Source organism: Oryzias melastigma, linkage group LG18, assembly GCF_002922805.2.
Source record: "Oryzias melastigma strain HK-1 linkage group LG18, ASM292280v2, whole genome shotgun sequence".
In the NCBI taxonomy this organism is placed as follows: Eukaryota; Metazoa; Chordata; class Actinopteri; order Beloniformes; family Adrianichthyidae; genus Oryzias; species Oryzias melastigma.
In genome coordinates, this window is record NC_050529.1 from 8,740,337 (window position 1) to 8,763,723 (window position 23,387).

The 23,387-nt window shown below is 36.3% G+C and overlaps 1 protein-coding gene across 10 annotated transcripts in view; it reads right to left on the reverse strand.

Moving 5' to 3' along the window:
• Positions 1-23,387, reverse strand: part of elavl2 (ELAV like neuron-specific RNA binding protein 2) — a 39,833-nt gene that overhangs the window by 15,294 nt on the left and 1,152 nt on the right. For 3 of the 10 annotated variants that reach the window (XM_024287848.2, XM_036216586.1, XM_036216587.1), the window contains 4 exons: positions 20,611-21,595; positions 8,727-8,817; positions 6,957-7,200; positions 443-546 (listed from right to left, as the gene is read on the reverse strand). In XM_024287848.2, coding sequence (XP_024143616.1) covers positions 443-546; positions 6,957-7,200; positions 8,727-8,798 — 420 coding nt within the window. In that variant the 5' untranslated portion in view covers positions 8,799-8,817; positions 20,611-21,595. Of the gene's footprint in view, positions 1-442; positions 547-6,956; positions 7,201-8,726; positions 8,818-19,671; positions 19,884-20,610; positions 21,653-23,387 lie in introns of those variants that run through there. The other 7 variants (XM_024287846.2, XM_024287843.2, XM_024287845.1 and 4 more) reach the window with 7 other exon arrangements.

Here is a 23,387-nt window from a genome sequence, read left to right on the forward strand (position 1 = left end):
TGTGTTTTAAAACTACAACATCTCACAATATTAAAATAGAATCTCCATCAAACATGTTCCTCCAAACTCCACCTGTCTGATTACAGCTGCTAAATTTACAGGTAAGTCCTCAGGGAAACTATCAGACTTTAAAATGTGGCTCCAACACCCACAAATCCTGCAGTATGAAGCAAATGAGGGTTTTTTTCTCCAGCAGCACAGAGTTACACTGCCTGATGAATGCTAATGGAAGCTTTCCCTGTAAAGACGTACAGCACAGCTATAACACGCAACCATAGAAACTGTTCTGCTCTACTTGAGGCCCAAGCAGTGATTTTTCTCTGCCCAGATTAACAAAGGGCTCAGTTTTTTCCCCCCACTTTCATCTCTCTACACTTTAACGTGGACTAAAACGCGAGCTGCACACGAACGGTTTTCTTGAAGCAACGAGACGACATCTTACCTTGATGGTTTTTGTCTGGAGTCTTAAGCCATTTAAGGTGTTGATGGCTTTCTCTGCGTCTTTAGGGTCCACATAGTTGACAAATCCATAGCCTAAGCTCTGCCCTGCAAACACAAACAGAGTTAAAATTGGACAAAACAAAAACTGGAAAAAACAATTTTTAATGACTTTTTGCCAGAAATAGGTCGAAAAAAAAAAAAAGACATTCCACCCCATCAAGCTTCTACAAAATGTACAAGTTCTTGACAACACAAATACAACACCTGAACCATCGAGATTCTGCACAATCCAATGATTGTACAAAAAACCCAAATTCCCCATCAGTGAAGGCTGTGTCTGACATTAAACTGAAAGTCTTTGGTTTTGTCCAAATTCCCTCACTACTTGCTACTAGCCCATTATATAGAGCAGTGATAGGCAACTCCAGGCCTCGAGGGCCGCAGTGTCGACAGAATTTCCAGAGATTCAAGCCCTACTAATACCTGGTTCAAGTAAGTCCAGCAAATTAGAACATACCACAGGAGGGTATGTTGGAAAACATGCAGGAAGGCCTGGAGATACCCAGCAGATTGCAGAATATAGACCACAATGCAAAGCATTTGGACAATTTCTCATTTGAACAAAATTTACTTTTTTTTTCCTAAATCAGTCACGTTTTTATCATCAGAACACGGTGGATACATAAATAATCTTCGTAAAATGTTCTCATTTATTTGATTTTTACTTAAAAAAAAATAAGTGGCACATTTGCCTTAAGGCACAGATCATTTTCGGATATTTAGAAGAGTAATTTTTTTTTATATATAAAATGGCATACAGGTAAAGAACTGAAGTTTTTTTCTTTTAACATTTACTTTATTTCTAACTTGCATAATTTCGACAAAATATATTATGGAGAACAAAATATTGAAGGTTATTTAAGGTTTAAGTTGATAAATTCTGGAATAATTTTCCTGCTAGTTTTATTCATATTCAAAAAAAAGTACATTTTTTTTAAGTTTAAAAGTTTTAACAATTCAGTTTTTTGTGTGTTAAATAAAGGTTTGTTCTGTTCTACTGTGCGTTTTTGGATCTTGGACCAAAGTGTGATTGAGTTTAGTTACGCTTGGTTGTATTCAGAATCAAAATTTGTCCTGGATTATCGGGGGGAAAAAAACTCTGGTTCACTTTAAGCGGACAAAATGTGCCCAGTCTGAACACACCCTTAAAAACCTTCTGTTGTCTCATGGGGTCCCATGACAAAGGTGGACAGGACTTTACATCTGCCACGGACACCAATGAAGATACAAAAAAAATCCTTGGAAAAAAAAAAAATTACGCTGTCGTGTGGGGTCCAGATGACCCCACTTTTAAATGTGCCTAGGATATACACAAGGGTTACAGAAAGAAGGAAAGTAGTCATGTGTCTGGTTACGTTACAATCCAGATAGTCCTACACAATGTAGTCTTTTAGGGGTTAGTAGTGAGGAAATTTGGACACAAACCTTGTCATGAACGGTCAGACTGAATGCGATGTCAACGACTGGCCGCCACTAAAGTGTTAGCAGCTCTGTAGTCTTCACACACAAGAAAAAGGGTTCAAGTTCACTGGATTAAGAATTAAACAAATTCATGTTTATTTGAGCTAAATTCCAGTTAATGACTGACCAGCTAAGTGAAAGATAAAAAGCAAAACAACAAAAAGCCTCAATGTTTTACTTTTGATTCTGTCCGTTTAATCCTTTCATTAAAATGTCACCAAGGACACCGAAACTGAGCAACTAGAATCAGTTTATTCTGATGTGGAGAAAAGTAGCTTTTCATCCGTTTTGCCCTGATATGCAATAGATCATTAATGTAAAGATAGTGAAGAAAAGGTTGTTTTTCTACACATCAGAATCCACTGGAAGTTTGTTAATTGCGATTGGTTCAAGAGATAACTTAGTTGAAAGAAAAGCTTTTGTGTTAAAGGATTACAACATGAATGACTGAGTTATGAATGGAGTTTAAAAACTATTTCATTTAATTTCTTCTACCCCCTTAAATGAATCACCTGAAAACATTTCTTTAGAGACAGTTTAAAAAATGTATAACGTCCAAAACACTATTAAAGCTAATTAAAATAAACATAAAAAAGATTTTTAAACCCATTGAGAGTTTAAAACCAGAACACACAGACAACATGACAGATAAAACGCTGACTTTTACAATCTACACATTTATAGTAACAAACATCACACTTACAGCCAATTATGAGTTAAGTATAACACATGGAGGCAAAGCAAACAAATGAGTTCCAACAGCAGCAGTTAAAGAGCACTTCAGAGCTTGTATCTTTCTGTAGATCACCAGAAAACACCAGAATAAATGCCACCTGGATTAAATGCATTTCTACACAGGGGTTTGATGGAGAGCAGGCAGTAAAACTACGACATTTTTTCCTTCAAACCACCAAAAGAAAATAAATAAATTTGACGGGCAGCTTTTTTTTTTTAATCTCATCCTTTATCTGATCTTACAGGCTTCATTCTGAAGAACATGCGAATCTTCAGACTCAATTATTAAAACTCTCCAAAGGAACATTCGCTCCACTCCGTGTGCTGTTTAATAAACGTCTTCTCCAGAATAAATTGAGTCCATTACTGTCATGCAGCTAATGCACTCTACAGTCAGAAAAAGCAACCATTTACAGTTAATCTGTAAAATATGACTTTCAGAATTGAAACGATAATGTCCTAATGTTTAATTAAAAAGAAAACAGATTGCACTATATGTACTGTTGTTTGACAAATCATGTCACCATCAGATTCTATAGTTTTCTTGATAATGGATGAGATTGGCTTTTAATTAGCTAAAGAACAGAAACACCAGCTCAGTTCTTAAAGTCTCACTCCAGTCATCTTTTAACAAGTAGAGGTGTAGAGGGACTCAATTCAGCCATATATTGCGATATTTCATTTGGTGATACTTGTATTGATTCAAAGTGTTGATATGGCGATATTTAATTAGTTATTTATGAGTCTCTTTCTCCAAGAGAAAGATTTGATCACGTTTTGTAAGAAACAATTCAATTCACAAGAGCCTGAATTAATTCAGATTTTTTGTATCCTTTCAATTCCATTCAATTTTGAGTTTACACATTTTTGTTCAGAAGTACATTAATGATCTACTATATGTTTTTAATTTTTCTATATTAATCTGATACAGTTCACATATTGTAAAATGTATTAGTAAAATAATGAGATTAGTAAAATAATGACCCCACTTTTAATGTAAACAAGCTAAGGAGAGCAGAAGAGGGTAACATTGTTCTGTTTCTCCTTGAGGATGTTTCAGTTTGGCCACTAGGTGGCGATTGTGCTATACACAATTATTACACTTTATTCCATTAGAAGAGAAAAGTATTAGCAAAAAACACTGCCTAAGACCACAAATGGTTACTTAAAAAATATTTCCTCAAGAGTTTGGAAAAATTCATGCCTGTGAGTAAAAAAAGATATTCATTTAGTCAGCAATGTATGCTTAGGTTGACCGGGCATTGGCATTAGCCATTAGCACCAAGCTAGCACACTTCAGCTTTCTGTGCTAAATCGATATATATTTTTATGAATTGATTATTGATCTGTTAAGTTTAAATCATTTCAAATTGATTTTAATTAACCCTGCCCTACTTAATATTGTGATGATTAAAAACAATGAATTTTACTATTTTATTTCAATAAAAGACGTATTAATATTCAGAGTTTTTATTCAAAATTTAAAGAAAAAAAAAAGGGAAAAATTATTGTGGTACAGTCTTGTGATATGTCATGATACGTATATTGTGAGACAAATATCAGGATATGCATGGCATCACACTCTTGCCAATACACACCCGTTTTTATAAAGAGTTGTCAGTAGTCTTAATTTTGATTACAGCTATACAGTCACAGTTTTTACCTATATGCAAGCTAAGACAAGGAAAGCAAAGATGTAAATGATCTAGTTGTCTACAAGTGGATGCATCAGAGTAGAGTATAGCTTACGGCCTGCACAGAGTATTTTCTGTCTTTTTCAAACATCATTTTTCATTTGCTCTCGTTTCCTAACAGTTTGTAAAAAGAAAAACTCTGAAATGTCCTTTTAAGCTTAATGTCTTCACTAAAGCATCAGAACATTTAAAAACAACATTTTTAATCAGAGCAGGTCTTTAAACTTCTAACAAGTTAAACTATTTTTCACTTTTTACTGATACTGATGTTTGAAGCAAAGCCTAAATGTCACAACGGTTACAAAAGACTAAAATAAAAACACCTGAGCAACTAGTGAGTCAGTATTGAACCATTTTGTTCTTTTTCTGGTTTTGACATTTAAGCAAAAGAACCAATGATAAAAAATAATTAAAAAAAAAAACCTCAACGTTGTCAGCAAATTACGCTAAAGAGTACAGACCATTTTAAAGCAAATCAATCCATATCAATTATAAATCATCTAAAGGGGCAATTATTCCATCAGACTTTCAAAGGCCCACTTTCACAAGTCACAACTCAAAGAGCCTCATGCCCTTCCTAGCGTTCCACTCTTTTTTTTCCAATTTGTTGTTGTAATTCTGAGCGGCTGCAATCGGGTCAATGCAATTGCTTTCGAGAGGCGAGGAGCTAAAATGAATTTAACACTCGAAAGCACGCTTTGCAATGAAAGCATCAGTAATCACGGGGGAAACGCAGCAATCTGAATACTTGTGCGTGTGGTCAAGAACGCTGCAGCATATATTATTATACATATATAAACCCACATGCATGAGTCAAGACGACTGCAGAAGTCTGAGTTAAAGTAATCAGTTTTGATGCATTAAAAGTGAAAAACTGTGGACTCACTGCTAATGACAAACACATTAAACAAGCTTGTGGGCTGCTGCTGCTGCTGGACATATTAGGTGGAGTGGCCAAAACAGTTGGCTGAAAACAGTCTTAGCCACCATCTACCTACTCAAGCAATGGTGTTAGAATGTCACTGTCAGCCCTTTGAAGATAACAACATGATCTCCTTTCAAAGTCACCCAGCAGCCATGCAGGAGGCAAGTGGGGTCAGAAATGATACATTTATAATGGTAGCTATAGACTTAATTGTTCACAGGAGTTGTTTGACCCTCAGTGGCCTTATGGTAGAGTGTCTGCAGTGAGATTGGAGGGTTGTGAATTCAAATCCAGCCCGAGTCATACCAAAGATTATTTAAAAAAAATAGAACCCATGACGATCAAAATTACATAATAAAGTTAGGGTAGTAGAAAGAATGTAAACAATGCTAACCCCTTTAAAACAACTAACAAGTTTAGAGGAGTTTGATGAAAAACTTTTATTTCAAAGGAAATGTTGTCCACTAAGATGCAAAACAAATTGAAATATGGAAGCTAAAAATGGCACATTTTGGGTCTTTTTTACAAGTAGTTTTTAAAGACAAAAGTACAAACCAAGTTGTGCCCAAATTTCCTCACAACTTCCAAACGTCTAAAAGGCTTTTTACCTATTGTGCATATTTTATGACTCCATCTGTGCATCTGTAAAAACTACAGGCATGAAGCCCAATGAGGCAAATTGAATTTGTGATATTGGGCTATATAAATAAAATTGAATTGAATTGAATTGAATATTTATAGTGCGGGACCATCTAGTTCCCTGAATTTTAACATAATTCAAACCCATGCGCACAACTTTTTTTTTTAAAAGCCAAATATGATGTTACCCATTTTCAACAGTAAAAGCAATATTATATGAATACTATTTATGAACCCACTGTGGTCAAGAGGGGGCACAAGCCATTGTGGCGGTCCCAAGAGTAATACAAAGGGTTGTATTAGGAAGAGCATCTGACGTAAAATCCAATCTATGCTTAGAGACGGTGACACTGAGGAAGAGACAGGAAGCAGAGCTGGAGGTAGCAGAGATGAAGATGTTGAGGTTCTCTTTGGGAGTCACCAGAATGGAGAGGATCAGAAATGAGTCCATCAGAGGGACAGAGCATGTTAGAGGTTCTGGAGATAAAGTCAGAGAGGCCAGACTGAGATGTTTAGACATGTTCAGAGGAGAGACAGTGAATCATTGGTAGAAGGATGCTGAATCTAGAACTGCCAGGTAAGAGGTCTAGAGGAAGACCAACGAGGAGGTTTATAGATGCTGTGAACAAAGACATAAAGGTAGCTGGTGTTAGAGCAGAGGATTCTGGGTAGATGGAGGAAGCTGATAGGCTGTGGCGACCCCTGAAGAGAAAAGTTGAACGGAAAAGAAGATTTATGAACACACTGTGTTCTGATGATCACAAATTGCTCAAACACATTGAGTTGTGGTCAATATTTGATAATCAAGTTAGTATGGGTGAGCAATAGTTTTTTGTAGTGAACTTTGGGAAATTTCCCGGACATTGTGGGTTCAGGTACTGACAAAATGTCAAACTTCCTGTACAGTGTACCAAGTATAGAGTACTGGAAGAATTCAACACAACCCCAAACGCTAAAGTAAAACAGGCTTTAGCTACGATATAAAAGAAAACTTGAGTTACCTGTTATTTTGTCTCGAACGAGTTTACAGGACTCAATTTCTCCGATGCTCCCAAACAAACTCTTCAGCTCTTCTTGGGTCATGTTCTGAGGCAGATAGTTGACTATCAAGTTAGTTTTACTGTCCTCTATGCTCCCTGACTCTACAGGAGAAGAGCAGTTGTTTGACATTGTTGAGGGACCGTTGCTCGTGTTGTTGCACGTTGGTCCATTGGACAGCTGTGTTTCCATGGCAGCAATTACCTGCTAAAGAGAGAAAAAAAAGGGAAAAAAAGATCAGAAGTGATCAATACTAAGCTTTTTTATTTAAAAGTAAAGAGTTGCTGCTAGTTAAAGACTTTTTACACACCGTAGAACAAAAAGATTTCTATTTTTCTTTAAGACCAAACTTGACAATCAACAAAGGTATGACTTTGAGTCAATGACTTGAATAAATTTAGTTCAGCCTTAGATCGAATATTTAGGCCAGATATCTGTAGCCTGATCTGGACCGGCTTGAGTAACTCAAGAATTTTGTTCTTAACCCCTTTAACTCCAGAGCTTTAGCTTCAGTGTCGACATTCTTCTGACTTCTGTAACTCTTCAACCGTTTTAAGCAATTAACGGAATTATGAAGTGGGAAAAAGAAGACTTGCGCTGATGTGCGATACTCATTCCTGGTCCTTGAGGTCTACCACACTGCTTATTTTCCAGATCTTTAAGCCCTACTAGCGATTGATTAGCTCCATCAGACATCTCCACGAATGAACACCCCTGGTCCAGGTAATCAAGCAATTCAGAGAGAGCTGGAAAACAAGTAGTGTGGTAGATCTCGAGGACCAGAAAGGTGCAGCCCTGCTTTACAGAGGTGTCGAGTTTCTGCAATAAACATAGATCGACTGATTCTGTCAGAGAAGAGTGCTGCATATCAGTACAAAGTTAAAACTTAAACGGCCGAAGAGTTACAGTGTGTCAGTGTGTTAACCCTTTAACAACAGTTCTTTGACTTACTGTAATTTTCTAATTGCTAACACAATCAACATAACTCGAGTAGATTTTAAAGGAGAAAAGCAGCTTTTCTCCTTTAAAATCTATTCGAATTATATTGATCGTGCTAATAGTTGACAAGTTATAGTATGTTAAAGATTTTGTGTTTAAGCGTCACCGTCGTTGCCTCAGGTATTAAAGGGTTAATAATGGTGGAGGAGATGGTATGGTGAGGGGTGCGGGTTATAATCGCAACAACTCCTTTCTTAATAATTTGCATTTTTATTCAAAAACACAGCAAAGGACGAAATTTTGCTTGAGCTTAGTCGTGTTTAAAACAGTGCGTCGTCACCATTATGTGTAGACAAAACAGAGGTACCGCAACCAGACCATTGAACACACCAGGGTGCACAAAACCTCCAGCAGCAGCAGATCTGCAGCCACTGCTACACTAGCATCAAACAACAACCCTTCCAAATAATAATCAGTTAAACATTCACCATGTGCAGACGGCAGGTCTTAGTAATCACCACAGTTCGTTTAATTTTTAGGAAAAATCCCAGTTTGGCTGGTATGTGCACAGAAGCAATAAAAGTGTATTTTACAAAAAGAAAAATTACGATATGAACAGATTGCAATAACCCCTTATTATTTGCAAACCTGAAACCCCAGACGTGCCTGAATTTCACATTTCTAACATGATTAATTTTGAGTGTTGAAACATAGCAGAGCTAACATCATTTTTGGGAGAAAAAAAAAAGAGCAGACTAAATTATTGTTTTGCAAGGAAATAAAGTGCCACAGACCCCAGTCCAAGGCTCAGGCGCCCACGAACCACTTCTAAGCAGTGAAGCCACATCGCACAGTCTGACTGCCATGTTAGTGCGGAGTTGCCGTCTGAAAATGTGGACACAAAAAGTACTTCATGTTAGATCAACAACAACAACACAAAGCAGCAGTCAGAGGATCACAAGTCATTGTTGGGGTGGAGGGGGGGGAAGACTAGTATCTTAAACTGACAGTCCATGCAGATTGGTGGGAACAGAAGAGAAGTGAAAGACCGTGTTTCACTTGGTCAACATATTTCTACAAAGCCGACCCCAGAAAACACCAAAAGAGACCCGGCCACAAAGACGGAGACAAAAAAAGCATGAGGAATGGTAACCGGTGAAGGGTATGTTACACAAGACATGCAGAAACCCAAACATGAAGACAGTCAACAATAACCCCATCCATTCATTTGGTTATCGTAAGGAATAAGATAAAAACGTGTATGGACACTGGAAACAAGCTCAAACCCCAATAGTTATGGTAAAATGAAGAGAAGGAACAATACAAGTTCATCTATTTATGTCCCAGTACATGTTTTTAAAAATCTGCAGGTCAACACATCGTAGTCCACAACCCTGACAGAGAACTACAAAAGTTCATCTACACAAGTAAAACGTTTTAGAAATAGACAACAAATGGTAACAAGAAAAGGGTTATTTTATCCACGATTAACTTCAGACAACAAAGGCATGTCACTGCATTTTCACAGTCATTTCTGCAGAAAAATGTTACCAACATACAGAAGCTGGTTTAAAAATTCCAACTTTAATGAGCATTTCTGGAGCACCAGAGTGCCATCAGGAATCCCAAATCTCAAATTAAGAAGCAAGTAGTGAATTATAAAAAGGAAAATAACTAAATTTACACAGCTAAAGATACAACATTCTAATAATTCGGATGAACCACGTGTAGATTCAAAAACCAGGAAATATCTCGAAGCTGTAACAATTTCTGCACAAAAACTAACAGCTTAATTGGTGTCATTCTGAAGCTTTTGGAGATTATAGCTCTTTTTTCTCCCTAAAATTACATCCAACACACCAAAAACAATAAAAAATAAAAAAAGACATCACAGAACCACTGAAAGAACCAATTCAATAATGGGTAAACTAATAGTTTTATGGGTATAGAGCTTTTCAATAAAATATGACACTTTAATGCCCAGAATTTTCTTCAATCGAGGTTTTTAATATAATAAATCAACTAAGACTAAAATAAACTACATTTTGAGTCAAATTTACCAACATCAACAACCTACTGTCATAACAGAAGCAGGATAATATTCAAATGAAAATGTGAAAGTTTCAAGAATGTCAAAGGAAGTCTATTAAAAGGAAAAAGGAATTGAACAGTCATTTCTGGTTCATCAAAAATAGCAATCCCCACTGCAACTTTCAGTTACTTGAATGAACTAGTGTGTCAACACAGCATTACACAAGCAAAAACACATGAGTCATCTGAATCAGTGGCATGCCCCTAAACCAAGGTTAAAGCCCACCAACTGCGTAACCTCTCCAAAAATAGAAACTTCTGCACTACAGCTAACAGCTTCTGCTCTCTTCAACCATGAACTGCGGTTAGACTTCATTTAAGACCGGTTAGAAAACCTCTTTTTTTTTCAAACTTGTTCTACTCATTTTCCTGCTCCAGCACACATCTCATCAAGCTCCACAGAAGCCTGACAGCAATCCAAAGAGCCGTGCCAGTTATGTTGGAGCAGAAAAACATGCAGATTTGAGTGCCTGCCTTGATTAGGAACATGCATAATCACCAATTTGTGAAGTTAGAAAAACACTCCTTTATCGTGAAGGCTGGCCCATGCTTCACGAAGAGATCGTGACTTCTATTAACTACATTTTAAAAGCATAACCTCAACTACATTGCACACATTTATGTTTTGATCGACAATTCTCTCTTTTGATGAAAACATCAAGGATGATCTTTTTAAAGTATATTTAAGTGCAGGGACCGACTTAAATCACATATATATATGCTGTAAAAATACTGAAACAGCTTCACAAACATCCACTTGTGAATTTTTTGCCAAAACGTATCAACTTCACAATATTTCATTAGCAGCATCAAGCAAAGAGGTGACCAGGAATGCATCGACATGCACTGACCTTAAATCTGAAACAAATTGAACGAATGAGTTTTCCGCCTTTCTCTGAGCCCTTTGACTCAACTGAACAACATCCTCAGACGGTATATTACTAGTTTCTATTCACCTACATATATTTGACCACTTCATGAAGATGAAAATGAACTTGCTGCTTTAAATCAAGGCAAACATCTGCATCTACTCCACCAGGATTCAGCAATGGTGAGTTTCATGCCAAATACAAAAACAACTAAGGCTGTTAAAATAGTCGACCACTAATTTAATAGTCCATTAGTTGTTACTTTATAGTATATGGAGTCAAAGTGTAAAAAAGTTTAACAAAGATTGTTCAGTACCAAAAAAATGCACTTTTTCATATTTGAGACAGTGAGACCAAAACTTTATCTTAATCTTGTTTCAGATGCTAACCTCACTTGATTTAAGTTGTTTTAATACCAGAAACTAAAGAAAGAAAGAGGCTGCATTATTCATTAAAAGTTTAATAAACTATTGTCTTAATTGTCTTTATTTTTAGTTAGTTTAAAGTTAATGATGGTTAAGATGTGTGCTTTACATCCACTTTGGGTATGAATAATTGGTGATTAGTTGACTATTAAACTAATCATTTGTGACAGCCCTACTAACAATCCAGAGAAAAAAAAAGCAATTTTTGGTTCTCCATTAAATTTACACATCCGGTGAACACAAAACTTGCTGTATTAATGAATGCTTTATAACAGGAGTGTCAAACTTGAGACCTTGAGGGCCGGTGTTATGCATGTTTTCCAACCAACCGGCAATTAAAGCTCTTTTTTGGCTAAACACACCTGATAATTACAAAAAAGGCAGGGTTTCTATAAAAAAAAATAAAAAAATAAAAAATACTCGTCTTAAGTTGATAGAAATGGAAAAATAAATATTTGTTCAGCTCTAGACGTTCTTGTGCCCTCCTTTATAGCTTTCCACAGTAAAACTAATATTATTTAAAGTCAATATGTTTTGTTCAATCTACATCAGTCTGCAACCTTCACAAATACACTCAACACTGAACTTTTTTATCACTGCTTCATTCGTGTCAAAAATCAGTCAAAAAGACAAAATAAAAAACCTTTTCAATCAAAATCTCTTTTACTGACAGGGTCTTTTCCTCCAGTCCAGTTGTAATATCTCCTATAATATCTAAGCTTCTCACTTGAACAAAACAGACTGACACTAAAGTATTTTGTACATTCAGTATTTTTTCTTTACTGAATTGGAAAACTTTTTCATTGACAAAGACTATTCCTACTTGACATCATCAAATAGAAACTCAAAAACCTTCACGGAAATATTTCAAACAGAAAAAACAGCCTCCAAAGATTTGCAGTTCTGTAATATTGCGTATGTTTCTGCAGACATTTGAATGGATATGTTGTGTCATTGTAATTTTGTCGTATACAAAACGAGCATTTAAACAGTTTGTTTTAATGACTGAAAATATAAAACTTAGATAAATTAGATATGTAGCAATTGAGTTTGTAATAATCTCAACCTTGAATTAAAATTGACTATTTTTGGTAAACTGTCAGCACTGGGGATTCACTTTCCCAGATTTGGTTCATACCTCACTTTTTGGGTCACAGTTTTGTTGTTTCGATTTAATATATGTTTAGTGTATTACAAAACAAAAACCAAAAAAAAAACATTTTTCTTTGGTTTTATTATTTGCTCATAAGCCAGTAAACAAGAAAATAAAACTTTGATTTGGGTGGTAAGACAACAAATTATTTTTAAACTTCACACAACATGTGTTTGAGACTTTCAACACAAGTGTACGGTAGGTACACAGTTCAATTCCATAGCGATTTTGTTCAATGGTGTAATATACAGGTCAGTTTTAAACTGAGAATTGTGGCATTCTTAGTAAATTTGTTGAATAATGTTATCATGCTAGTCAACTCCAAATCTACATAAAGTGAATGCAAAAAAAACACTACTGTGAGCCAATTATGTAAGACCAAATCAAAATTACTTTATTATGTAATCCAGTACATAAACGTTAGTAATATTAGTTCAACTAGAACACCAATCAGAAGTCACACTGCTGAGATGGATGGACTAATAACATGTTGTGATTTTATTTCACATTTAAGCTAAAGTACCATTTACTTTCAGTAATATAGCCGCTGTTTTATTTTATGGCACTTTTCCCTGAAATACAAGTTTCACTTGTTTTGATATCAAATGCAAAATAAAAAATTAGAGCAATGTTGTTATGAAGATTAACCAGTTTAGGAGGCTTCATGATTAAACACTAGCTGTGTTTACCTGATGACCCCACCTTTATATTGATGTGGGATGCCTCCCATGACAAAAGTGGACATGATTTTATGTCTGCCATGGACACCAGAGAAGATAAAAAAAAAAAAAAAGTTTTCAGCATTCTGTCCTGCGGGGTCCAGATGTCCCCAATTTTAATGTAAACATGCCTAGGATAGCATAGGGATTCCTCGGATCAAAGATCGGATTAGAATTGAGCCGTGTATATTGGCCCTGAAAAACTGTTGACATATGCCACACTTTCAATCGGAATAAATAACTAAGAATCAGAAGAAATGGTGAGTTCAATTGGAAACAAACAAAGCTGCAGCTTAGACCGGGATGATATTGTAAGCGTACCATTATAATAATAATATTTCTAAGTGACTGTTCAGACATAATTTTCTAAATCCGTGCGGCCAGTGTTTTATTCTTGGCAGCAAGGACCCGGAGGAAGGGTTAAAGTTAGATATTTAGCCTTGGACGGGACGTGCTTAAAATACGTGCGGGCAAAGCAGCAATGTTCATCTCGGCCGCATGTAAATGCATGGGAATAACATCCACTTTAATGCTTTTCTGGACAGAACTGGTAACACGAATTCATATAATTGTTTGCGCGGTTTCTCAGGATTGCGCGGAGTGGCGTTTCTAAATCCAAAGCCTCATACACAGTCCCAAAGTTGCTTGGAAACGTGGTTCTCCTGAGTTCAACTGCGCTCCGAAGCCTCCATCAGAGTGCACACAAAGCAAAGCATTGATCGCAGAAATTAAGCAACAAAAGCCCGGTTCTTTGCTCTGAGACATGGTTCGCTCGCGCTGTGTAGCTGGCTGGTCCTGTTTGCGCTCCAAAGCACATTCTGGAACACACACCATCTACGCATGACGTAAAATCCAGTTCAGTAATAACCCACATTCGGAACACATTGCTTACATGCACCACGATCGGATCAACAATCTGCTCAACCCCCTCTCTCAACTGGAAGAAAATTTTGATACAGAAAAGTCTGATCGGGTCAGAGTATTCTGATTGGCGTGTTTACATGACACATTTTTATCCTGATCAGGAGTTTATTCCGATTACTTGAGTGCATGTAGACACAGCTACTGATAGTTTTTATTCACTACAAAGTTGAACTAAAAGTGTAATTTAGACTCTCAAACTATTATTACATATAATGTATTAGACGTAAAGTACAACCATTGTATATATTACTGGATATCATAGCAAAGGTGATATCACAAGAACATTTATTTTACAGGTTAATTTTTAGAAAAAAAATAATTTTGTGTTACAATGTTTAAGGTATTTGTGCAGCACGTCCTATAACAACAAAAAGTGACTAGTATTTTATGAAAGTCTCATAGGGGAGGCCACAACAAACCACAAAAATCTGTCAGTTTTAAACCCAACTCATTTGATATTTACTCTAATAAATTTTATACATCAACATTTTTACAGTTACACATCTAAAACTATACAAGATACAATCTAAATTTGACAAAAGAGACAATTTTCACTTGTAAATATTACAATAAAAAAATGTTTGGAGATGGCTTTACAGATACAGCCGATGCAGACATATTATTCTAAAGTTTGGCTGGCCTGGCAAATAGTTTTCAGCTAAATAAAACTGGCAAAGAAAAATGGAAATAACCAAATATATCATGAATGCAACAACTATATCGTTAGTTTTATATTGCAGTTTTGTGTACAGGTCCTGCAGAAACTGTTTCTAATGTCATTTTAACTTTCACTTGACTACAAAAAAATAAACTCAGTTGTTCATTGGTTAGCAGCAGCTGCATAGCCTGAAACAGCACATGTATATGCCATAGTTTCAAGTAAAATTGACACATTTTAGAAAGAAGTTTTATGAAATTGTGAAAAATTACTATTCAGATTTTATACACACTTGAAGTTAAGATTGAGGCCTGTTATATTTTGAGCTCCATCCTTCTAAATACTTGATGGTTAAGTCTTAAATAGCTGATTATAGACCTGGGCCTAACATTAGCATGACGTGAGCTGCTTTTCTCTGAAGTTTTAACTGTAAGACTCTTGTAAATTCACCTCAATGTGGGGAGGTTTTTATAGCTAACTTGATTTTCCATCTACAGACGAAACTGTTATAGTTTAGACGAAAACAAGAACTTGCGTGTAAATTGGAAAATATGTGTCAGGATATTCATGAAAGGAACTAACTTTAACTCCAATAAAAAATGTCTTTTTAACTTGTCTTTTTTTGGATGGAGGACATGTACAGTATAAACAAATTTCTGATTAAAACATAATTTCTGGGCATTTCTTTATTCAAATGGGATTGATTCAGAAGGAGATGAAAAAAATACAGTTTGAAAAAGTTCTCCTTTGTGAAGAAGAAAGAAATTCACGCTACTAGATGCACACAAATAGATTAACATCTTCATTTTGCTCGTTAGAGCTGGAATTTGGTTCAAAACTGTACGGCTGATAGCTCCGACAGTTCTCGCTATTTTTGTTGCATCGTTAATGTTAGCTTGAAGTTGTAAAGGGCTGTAGGCTAGCGGGAGAGAGTGTAAATCAAGGGATGATGGGATATCGACAAAGGCCTACTTCCAATTAAGAGGTCTAATGAACTATTGCCACTATGCAGGACCTAGGGTTGCATGATATGAGGAAAACTTGCAATGTACAATATTAGTAATCAATATGCCGATGATATTACTTCTGATACATATATAGTGACAATAAACAAATAATTTCCATTTCACTGCAACAGTTTTAAGTTATATTGCAAGTTATCTCAATAGGAGACGGATTGGAACTTGTTGGGGAAACACGCCAAAGAGTAATGACTTACCGTTCTGGTAGTACTAGCCAAAACTAATATGGACAGGAATTGCAAAGACTATAAGTAGGGTGTGTCTAAGCAAACATGTAAAGTACCTATTGTGGTTTACCCCGTCTTTTGCGATACACGTATCACATAACCTGATATTGCAATGTCAATAAATGTTTGATTTATTGTGCCGGCCAAGCTATGACCTAAAAACCTACAGTTTTACAGCTCAATCATGATTAAAAGACCACTGGGAACAATTTTACAATAGATCAAAATATTATTCGGAGTGGAACTTTAAAGGTCTAACTAATCTACAATTAAGATTTTACACATTAAGCTAAACAAGTATCTTAACCCTAAAATATAAAGTTTAAACTGTTCAATCAGGTTGGTTTATTAAATAAAAATGTAAATATGGATCAAGATTTGACAGCAAAAAACTAATAGATCTAAGCTAACTTAGTCATGAACTTGAACCAAAATGACTTAAAATTGATCTAAAAAGAAAACTGCCAAAAAAAACTAACATTTATTTTCTTTAGGTTGACAAACGAAACCAACAGTGAGATCAGCGTGCACTGATGTGACAGAGCACTCAACGCGAGGAGGCACGAATCTCTTCTCCTCACTCCTCTGAGGATTAAATCGACCAAGTATGCGTGACAAGCTGCAGAGTAAAGAACTTCTAAGTGCATCCACTGACATGCACAAGCTGTCCTTGAAAACTAAAAGCCCAAATAACAGTTCAGAACATCAGCTGAAAACAAGACGTGATCGCTAACCCACACACTCGCTACCACAAAGCAAAAGCAGAGACACAAAAGGTACTGATTCTCTTAACGACGAGAAGATGTAATGCAGTGAAAATCGTATCTTTTAGTCACGAAAACACACTTTTTAGAGGAGTTAACATTTAATGGTTATCCTCACAGAAAAAGAAAGATATTTGTCCTTAATGGCTAACATTCATTGATAAAACTGCTAATATAAGACAAGAAAAATAGCATTTTGTTATGATCAGCAACTTTTTTTAATAATATAGATCATTTCTGCACAATAAGAGACGGTAAAAAGTCACTACGTTAAGGGAAAATTGGTAAGTTGGCTAGTTGGTGGTGAAAAGATGACTCATGTATTTGTATGCATTCCCCCTCTTCAGATGCAGCACCACCCTTTCCTCACAGCAGTTGCAGCTCCACTCCAAGATCAATCTCACTCCCTCTCAGGTAGTGGCATGTAAACAAGGTTTCTCGTGGGAATGCGAGCAAAAATTTAATAAACGTCACATCGAGCTCCGCTCTAAAGTCAAAGAGTTCACATGCAAGGAAACCGACTTTACCTTTTGCAATCAGTTTGGGTTCAGGAGTACATTACTCTAATTTTACAGGTGAGGAAAAACCGAGCCGTGACATGATCTTAACCAAAATTCAAGTTTTTGGGGTTTTTTTCCATTTAACAAAAGCAGTTTAACCCTCAGTAGTCTCTGAGCTCAGACCGTTTATGACACCAACACCCCCTCCATTAGCATTTTTTTCCCTTCAAAACTCAACATGAATGATTAAAAAAATATGTCTTGCTTTGAAACTTTTGGCTGAAAACAAATTCAATCTTTAACTGTGAAACCCTTTGAAATAAATCCTTATAACTTATATTGGCGCTTCACAATATTCTGACCTTGTCATTGCTTTGTTTATGGATTTATACATTTTCATTTTGTCTCCACGTGTTTGATCTTCTCGTTATAAATCAAAAACTGATCTCAATTTGTGATTTTTCAGTAAAAAAAAAAAAAAGGATAAATGTATCACTCAGATGTGTTTTTCAACAGCTCCAGGTTCATTGTAGTATTACTTTGCAATATATTCAAAAATATACCTGTAAAATAAATAAAAAAAGAAGCTGAGGTTGTACTTAAAAGATGAAAGTCAAGCATTGCCACACGGAAACAGCTTGAAAGGTAAATTCAAAGAGCAAACTCATGGAGTAAGGCCCCGGACTACCAAGGGTTAAAAACAGATTGACACTGACAGCTTTAATAACTTGACTCGAATGATGGCAGGTTGTGCTGCAACCAATAGAAGCTGCTATGATCCAAATAGATCACTTTAATCGAGCTTCAGTAATAAATCCATATGGACTATTTTGTAGAAATCGTCTCCAAAGTCAAGAGCAACTTCTCCACCCTGATCAGGATGCGTCACCATGACGATAAGACAAAGGACAAAAGGAGGACAAACTACAACCTCTCACCACCGAGCACACACCAACCAACCCTTTTTTCCCTGACAGCGGTACACGCTGCTGCACAGCACAGAGTGACGCGTGGCCCTTCCTGTGCTGCATTTTCGGTTGCTGTCAGCAAGCTACATTTAGAAATGCAAGTGCAGGGGCCTGAAACGTAAAGACAAGCGCACTTATCTCTTGTCCTCAGCGGTTGTTAAAACTGTTGATGCTGCATGAACAGAAGAAGAGGAGGGGAGGGGGACGAAAAAGCCTGAAAGCAGCATTTATCCATCGCATGCTTGCAACCAGATCTGCATCCACTTCATTAGAATAAAGCTATTGTGACAGTGCAGGGAAAACGCCTACTTGGAGAAGAGTTTTGAACACTAACTTTTTCTTTTAATAGTAACATACAAGTTTTAATACTTAAAACATTAATCTTTAGGTAGCAACATTCAGCAAATTGCTTTAGCCAACTTATATTTTGTGTTGTTTACAATTTGCCATTTTTTTTAATTATTTGATTTTTACATTTGTTTCCGCCTTATTAATCAGGCTTTTTATGACTGTTTTGCACTCCTGGCACTGCATTTTTTATTGTATTGCATGTGTGTGTTCTTATTGATAATTGGACAACAGGTATAGAATTAATTTTAACTATAAAGGCTTCAAATTACTTTATTTTGGCAAAAATGTTTTTTAATGGTGGAAATGTATGCTTTAACAGGCTAAACAAGCATTTTAAAGCTTAACTTGGAAACAAACATTTGTTTATTCATATAAATAAGTTAAAGTCTTAATATTTTATATTAAATTAAAGCAAGTTTGTAAAAAGAAAAATAAAATTAAAACAAGGATTTTGACATTTTTTGAAAAAAATACACCTTATGCAAGCTTACTTTTAAACAAAAAATATATATATTAAATTAGTGAAATATGTACATGTTCAAGGAAAACCGTTTCACTCATTTGTATTCATCTGCTCTGCTACTTTGCTTGATTAGCTAATTAGCCACACCTGTGCTGCTGCAACCAAACTATGCAGCCATGCTCACATTTGACATTTGACTTATTTTACGACTTTTTGGCATCAAAACTGACGGAAATTTTAATATTTTGTTATAATTTGTGCGATTCGATGTCGTGCTTTCCTTCCACCACAAAGCGGCGGTGTTTAGCCCAGTATGACATGGCGGACTTAAAAAAAATGTCCCCAACCTGTAGGACACCAAAATGTTAAGCTGCAACTACAAATAAAGTTTGTTTTTTTTTTTTTTTTAATAATTAAAAAAAAAGGCTGGTCGAGAAATCGTTCAACAGCCCGACTTCCACAGAGCACTGTGAGGCAAACTTGAAAACATTTAAGCTAGGTGGGCTTTGCTAGCTCCCGTGACTCGGCTCGTTTTGCCGAAGAGTTTCTTCGACGCCGTTCACCCCGCGGTAAAACTTCACCCCACGCCTTCGGACACGTCTTACCTGGAGGTGTTGCGTCGGCGTAGCGGGTATTTAATGAAGTAGAGTCGGCAGACATCAACTTTTTTGGTCGCCGGTCTTGGCGCAGCGGAAAGGGGGCGGAGGCGGGAAAGCTGCCCAGCTAAATAAACTAATCAGAGCCTCAGCCAATCAGCGAAGAGCACGCGCCTACCCGGAAGTGCTGCCATACCAATTGATTTGCTGCAGGTGTTTCGCTTTTTTTATGATAAAAAAAAACTCAAAAATGAACATTTAACACAAAGTGAGCTTGTTACTACAGTTTTAGGTGATATGGAAAAGTTATTTAGAACAAAACACATATTTCTTTTCTGCTTTTGATTTGATTAGACCCAATTCCTCGATTGGTTAGGTCCGATTTTTCAAAATAAAAGTCAACATTTCCGTAATTTTAAAGGGAGGATGTCACGTAAGCACAATAAAGGCTCCCCTTGCTGTATCCTATATAGGTATGCACTTGAAAGCTACACAGATGCCATTTTTTGTCAAAAAACCCCCAAAAGTAATTAATATTGCACAGTTAATTTAAATGTGTTTTCAAAAAAGGAAGTGGAAACAGCACTTTCACAATAAAAATTGTTGATATTAAATGTAAATCCAGGAATTGAGTCAATTATACACATTTCTTAACAAGATAGATAAAAATAAATATATTAATAAAAATAAATAAATCCAGGCCTAAATTTGCCCACGCCAGAGCAACAATGCGTCAGTCCACGTCTGGAAAGCCCATGTGCGAGTCCTGCAAGTCACGGCAGTTCAAGAGTTGAAGATCAGTGAATGCAGCACGGTGACTCTCCCCTTGCAGCCCCCCCATCGCGTCTGCATGCAAGAAGATGGAGCGACTGCACAGGGATCTGCATCATCTGCTCCGCACTCAAACAATCGACTTCAAAAAATACATATGTACAAAAAATATCTTACCGTTTCTACAATTGAAAGTTAGGGACGTCCTTGTGCAAAAAAAGAGGTAAAAAAATAAAAAAAGGACAAATCTCTGAATGAAAACACTGTAAAATGACGGATTCCGCTCTCTCAGTTCAAACTTGTAAACATAAAAGCCAACACAAACAAGATAAAATGAGCAAATTAAATATTTATTAAATGAAAAACACAGACAATGGAGTTTCCTTTGAGCAAATGCATGAAACGAAAAGAAAATAAAAAACACAACAGAAGAAAAGAGGAGGAAAAAAAATGAATCAAATCATTGGGAGGAAAAATTAAAAAAAAAAAAAAACACCCGGCTTCTGCCTGTCTCGCTCTTTACAGGTGCGCCACACAAATATGCGACATCACTGAGTGGAAACCAAAGCGAGGAGGAGGTTGTCTTTAAAAGAAGATAGTCCTGCCGGCGAATATATATAGGGCCGTATCACAGCGTGCCTATACCTCTCCGCACTCGGCGTTTCATCCCCATTCAGCCTACACACGGCGCGCGCACTGACTGACGCGGAAGTATACGCGGAGTGGCTCCGTCCACCCGCTTATGCTCTCGGAGGCTCTCCCACGTGATTGGCTCCTCTTCAAGGGGGCGGGACATAGCAAACAAACGCCATTCGCCAATTTGGTTGTCAATCAAAAACATTTTTTTTTTTAAACTAAATAAGCCCTTTTTGGAAGTCAAAACATCGCCTCGCAGGGCCACTCGGAGACGAAAACAAATGATTAAATACAGTAAAAAAAAATTAATAAATGAATAAAAAAGTGATATTGTAATAAAAAAGCTGTACTTTTAGTGTTCGCCCACCCTCTTTATAGCTGCGACACTTCTCTGTCTGCACCAGGAGTGAGCGTTTCATTCCGCTGTAACATCAGGGCAGCGTTTCAGCACCGCGGACAGCGCTCCCCCCGCCGACACAGCCTCAGTAAACGCTTCCAGTCAACAGTCAGCCCCTCAGAACCCGACCTGGAGGTTTAAAAACACAGGGTGGGCGTTAGTCGGACTCCTTTCTCTTGACTTCATGAACAGTGAAGCAGGTTTTTAAGGGAATCTCCAACAAATCATGTTAAAGTCTATCAGTGCTCAACTTATTATAGTACTTTTACTTCATATTTTACCAGAAAACTACACAATTTAAAAAAAATGTTCATGGAAACTTTTCAGAAACGTATAAACAAACTGTTCTTTATCAAACTTTACAAAATAATAATCATTATTTATAGTATTTTAATTTATCCAAAAAGCGTTCTCATTTAACTTTTAATTATAATTATGTCATTTTTAGCTAAAAACTAGAACATAGTTTCTGCAAATGAGCCCTACTATAATTGTAATTCACCTCCAAGGTGACAGGTGAGCCTACCCTCACGTCCCGGCATCCACCTATTTACACTCTCTCCTGCTAGCTTACAGGCCTCCCAACTTAACATCACTAAAGCAACAAAAATGGTGAGCAACACTGGAAATATTCAGTCTTATAGTTTTAAGCCAGATGCGAGGAAAAAGAAGACGTCCACGGATCTAGTCGACTACAAGTGGACGCTTCAGAATGCAGCAGAGCAGTGTATTTTCAAAAAAATAAATTTTTTTCATCTGTTCCTGATTCACAACAATTAGAATTAAAAAAAAGTACCCATAAATGCACTTTTGGTGTTTATTTCTCTTAATATATGTACTTTAATATCACAAAATTTACCCAAAAACATGTTGAAACACAATTTCCTTCAGGATGGGTCTTTAAATGTATAATTTTAATTTTGTAAAACAAAGCATCAAACGTGGACATAAACTTTCAAACTGATTTTCTTAATTTTTACCAATTTTATGGCTATTTCATATGCAATACGAAAAGAAACATTAATGCAGAAAGAAAGACAACAGCAACTTAGCATGTATAAATTAACACGAATTGACAAGTTCCATAAACTCTAATATATATATAAAATAAAATTATGTAAAATAATCAGAAATTAACAAGAAGCAAAGTTTAAAGACATTTTCACGTGTTCTAGCTAGTGAAAGAATTAAAACGGAAGGAAATATGTATTTTTTTATAATTATTATTATTTCTTGATGTATTTGTGTACGCATACCATAATTAAGAAATAACTTAATAGGCACAAAGAAATGAGGATCTAGAGGGGTTAAACAAGTCTTTGGTGCTATTCTTTACGAGAAGTTTCTCACAGGTGGAACTAACATTTACACTTTAACACCATAAGTCTTCAACCGTTAATGCAAATGACTGTAATTCCAGCGGATTCTGAAGCTAAGGAAAGCACCCTTATGCAGTAGGGAAGTCTTTACACGATCAACATAAATCAACTGATTCTATCGCGGAGAAGAGCTTTTTTCAAAATGGCGGCTTTTCTGTTGCTTTTATCTCCATAGCAACCATATCATATTTTGGCTGCCTGAGGGTAACGAACCCATCTATGTCATTTTTATAAGAATCGGAAAAAGTAAATTTTTGGATTTCCTTAGCAACTGAGGTTTTTTGTTGATCACGTCCACATTCTTAATATATTTATATTGCATGTTATATTGTTTCATTTAGGTTGATCCAGGGATTTATGCACTGAATTTTGACAATCTTCCAGTACTAAATGTAGGAGCTAGGCACGCTAACGTCGTTTAACATCTACAACTTTAGTTCCAACATTTTCTTCCAAGTAGCTTCCCAATGATGCTCACGGATTTAGAAGGCGATAGATTGAAATCCCCTAATACAAATGTGAACTCTTCGGTACAGGAGGGA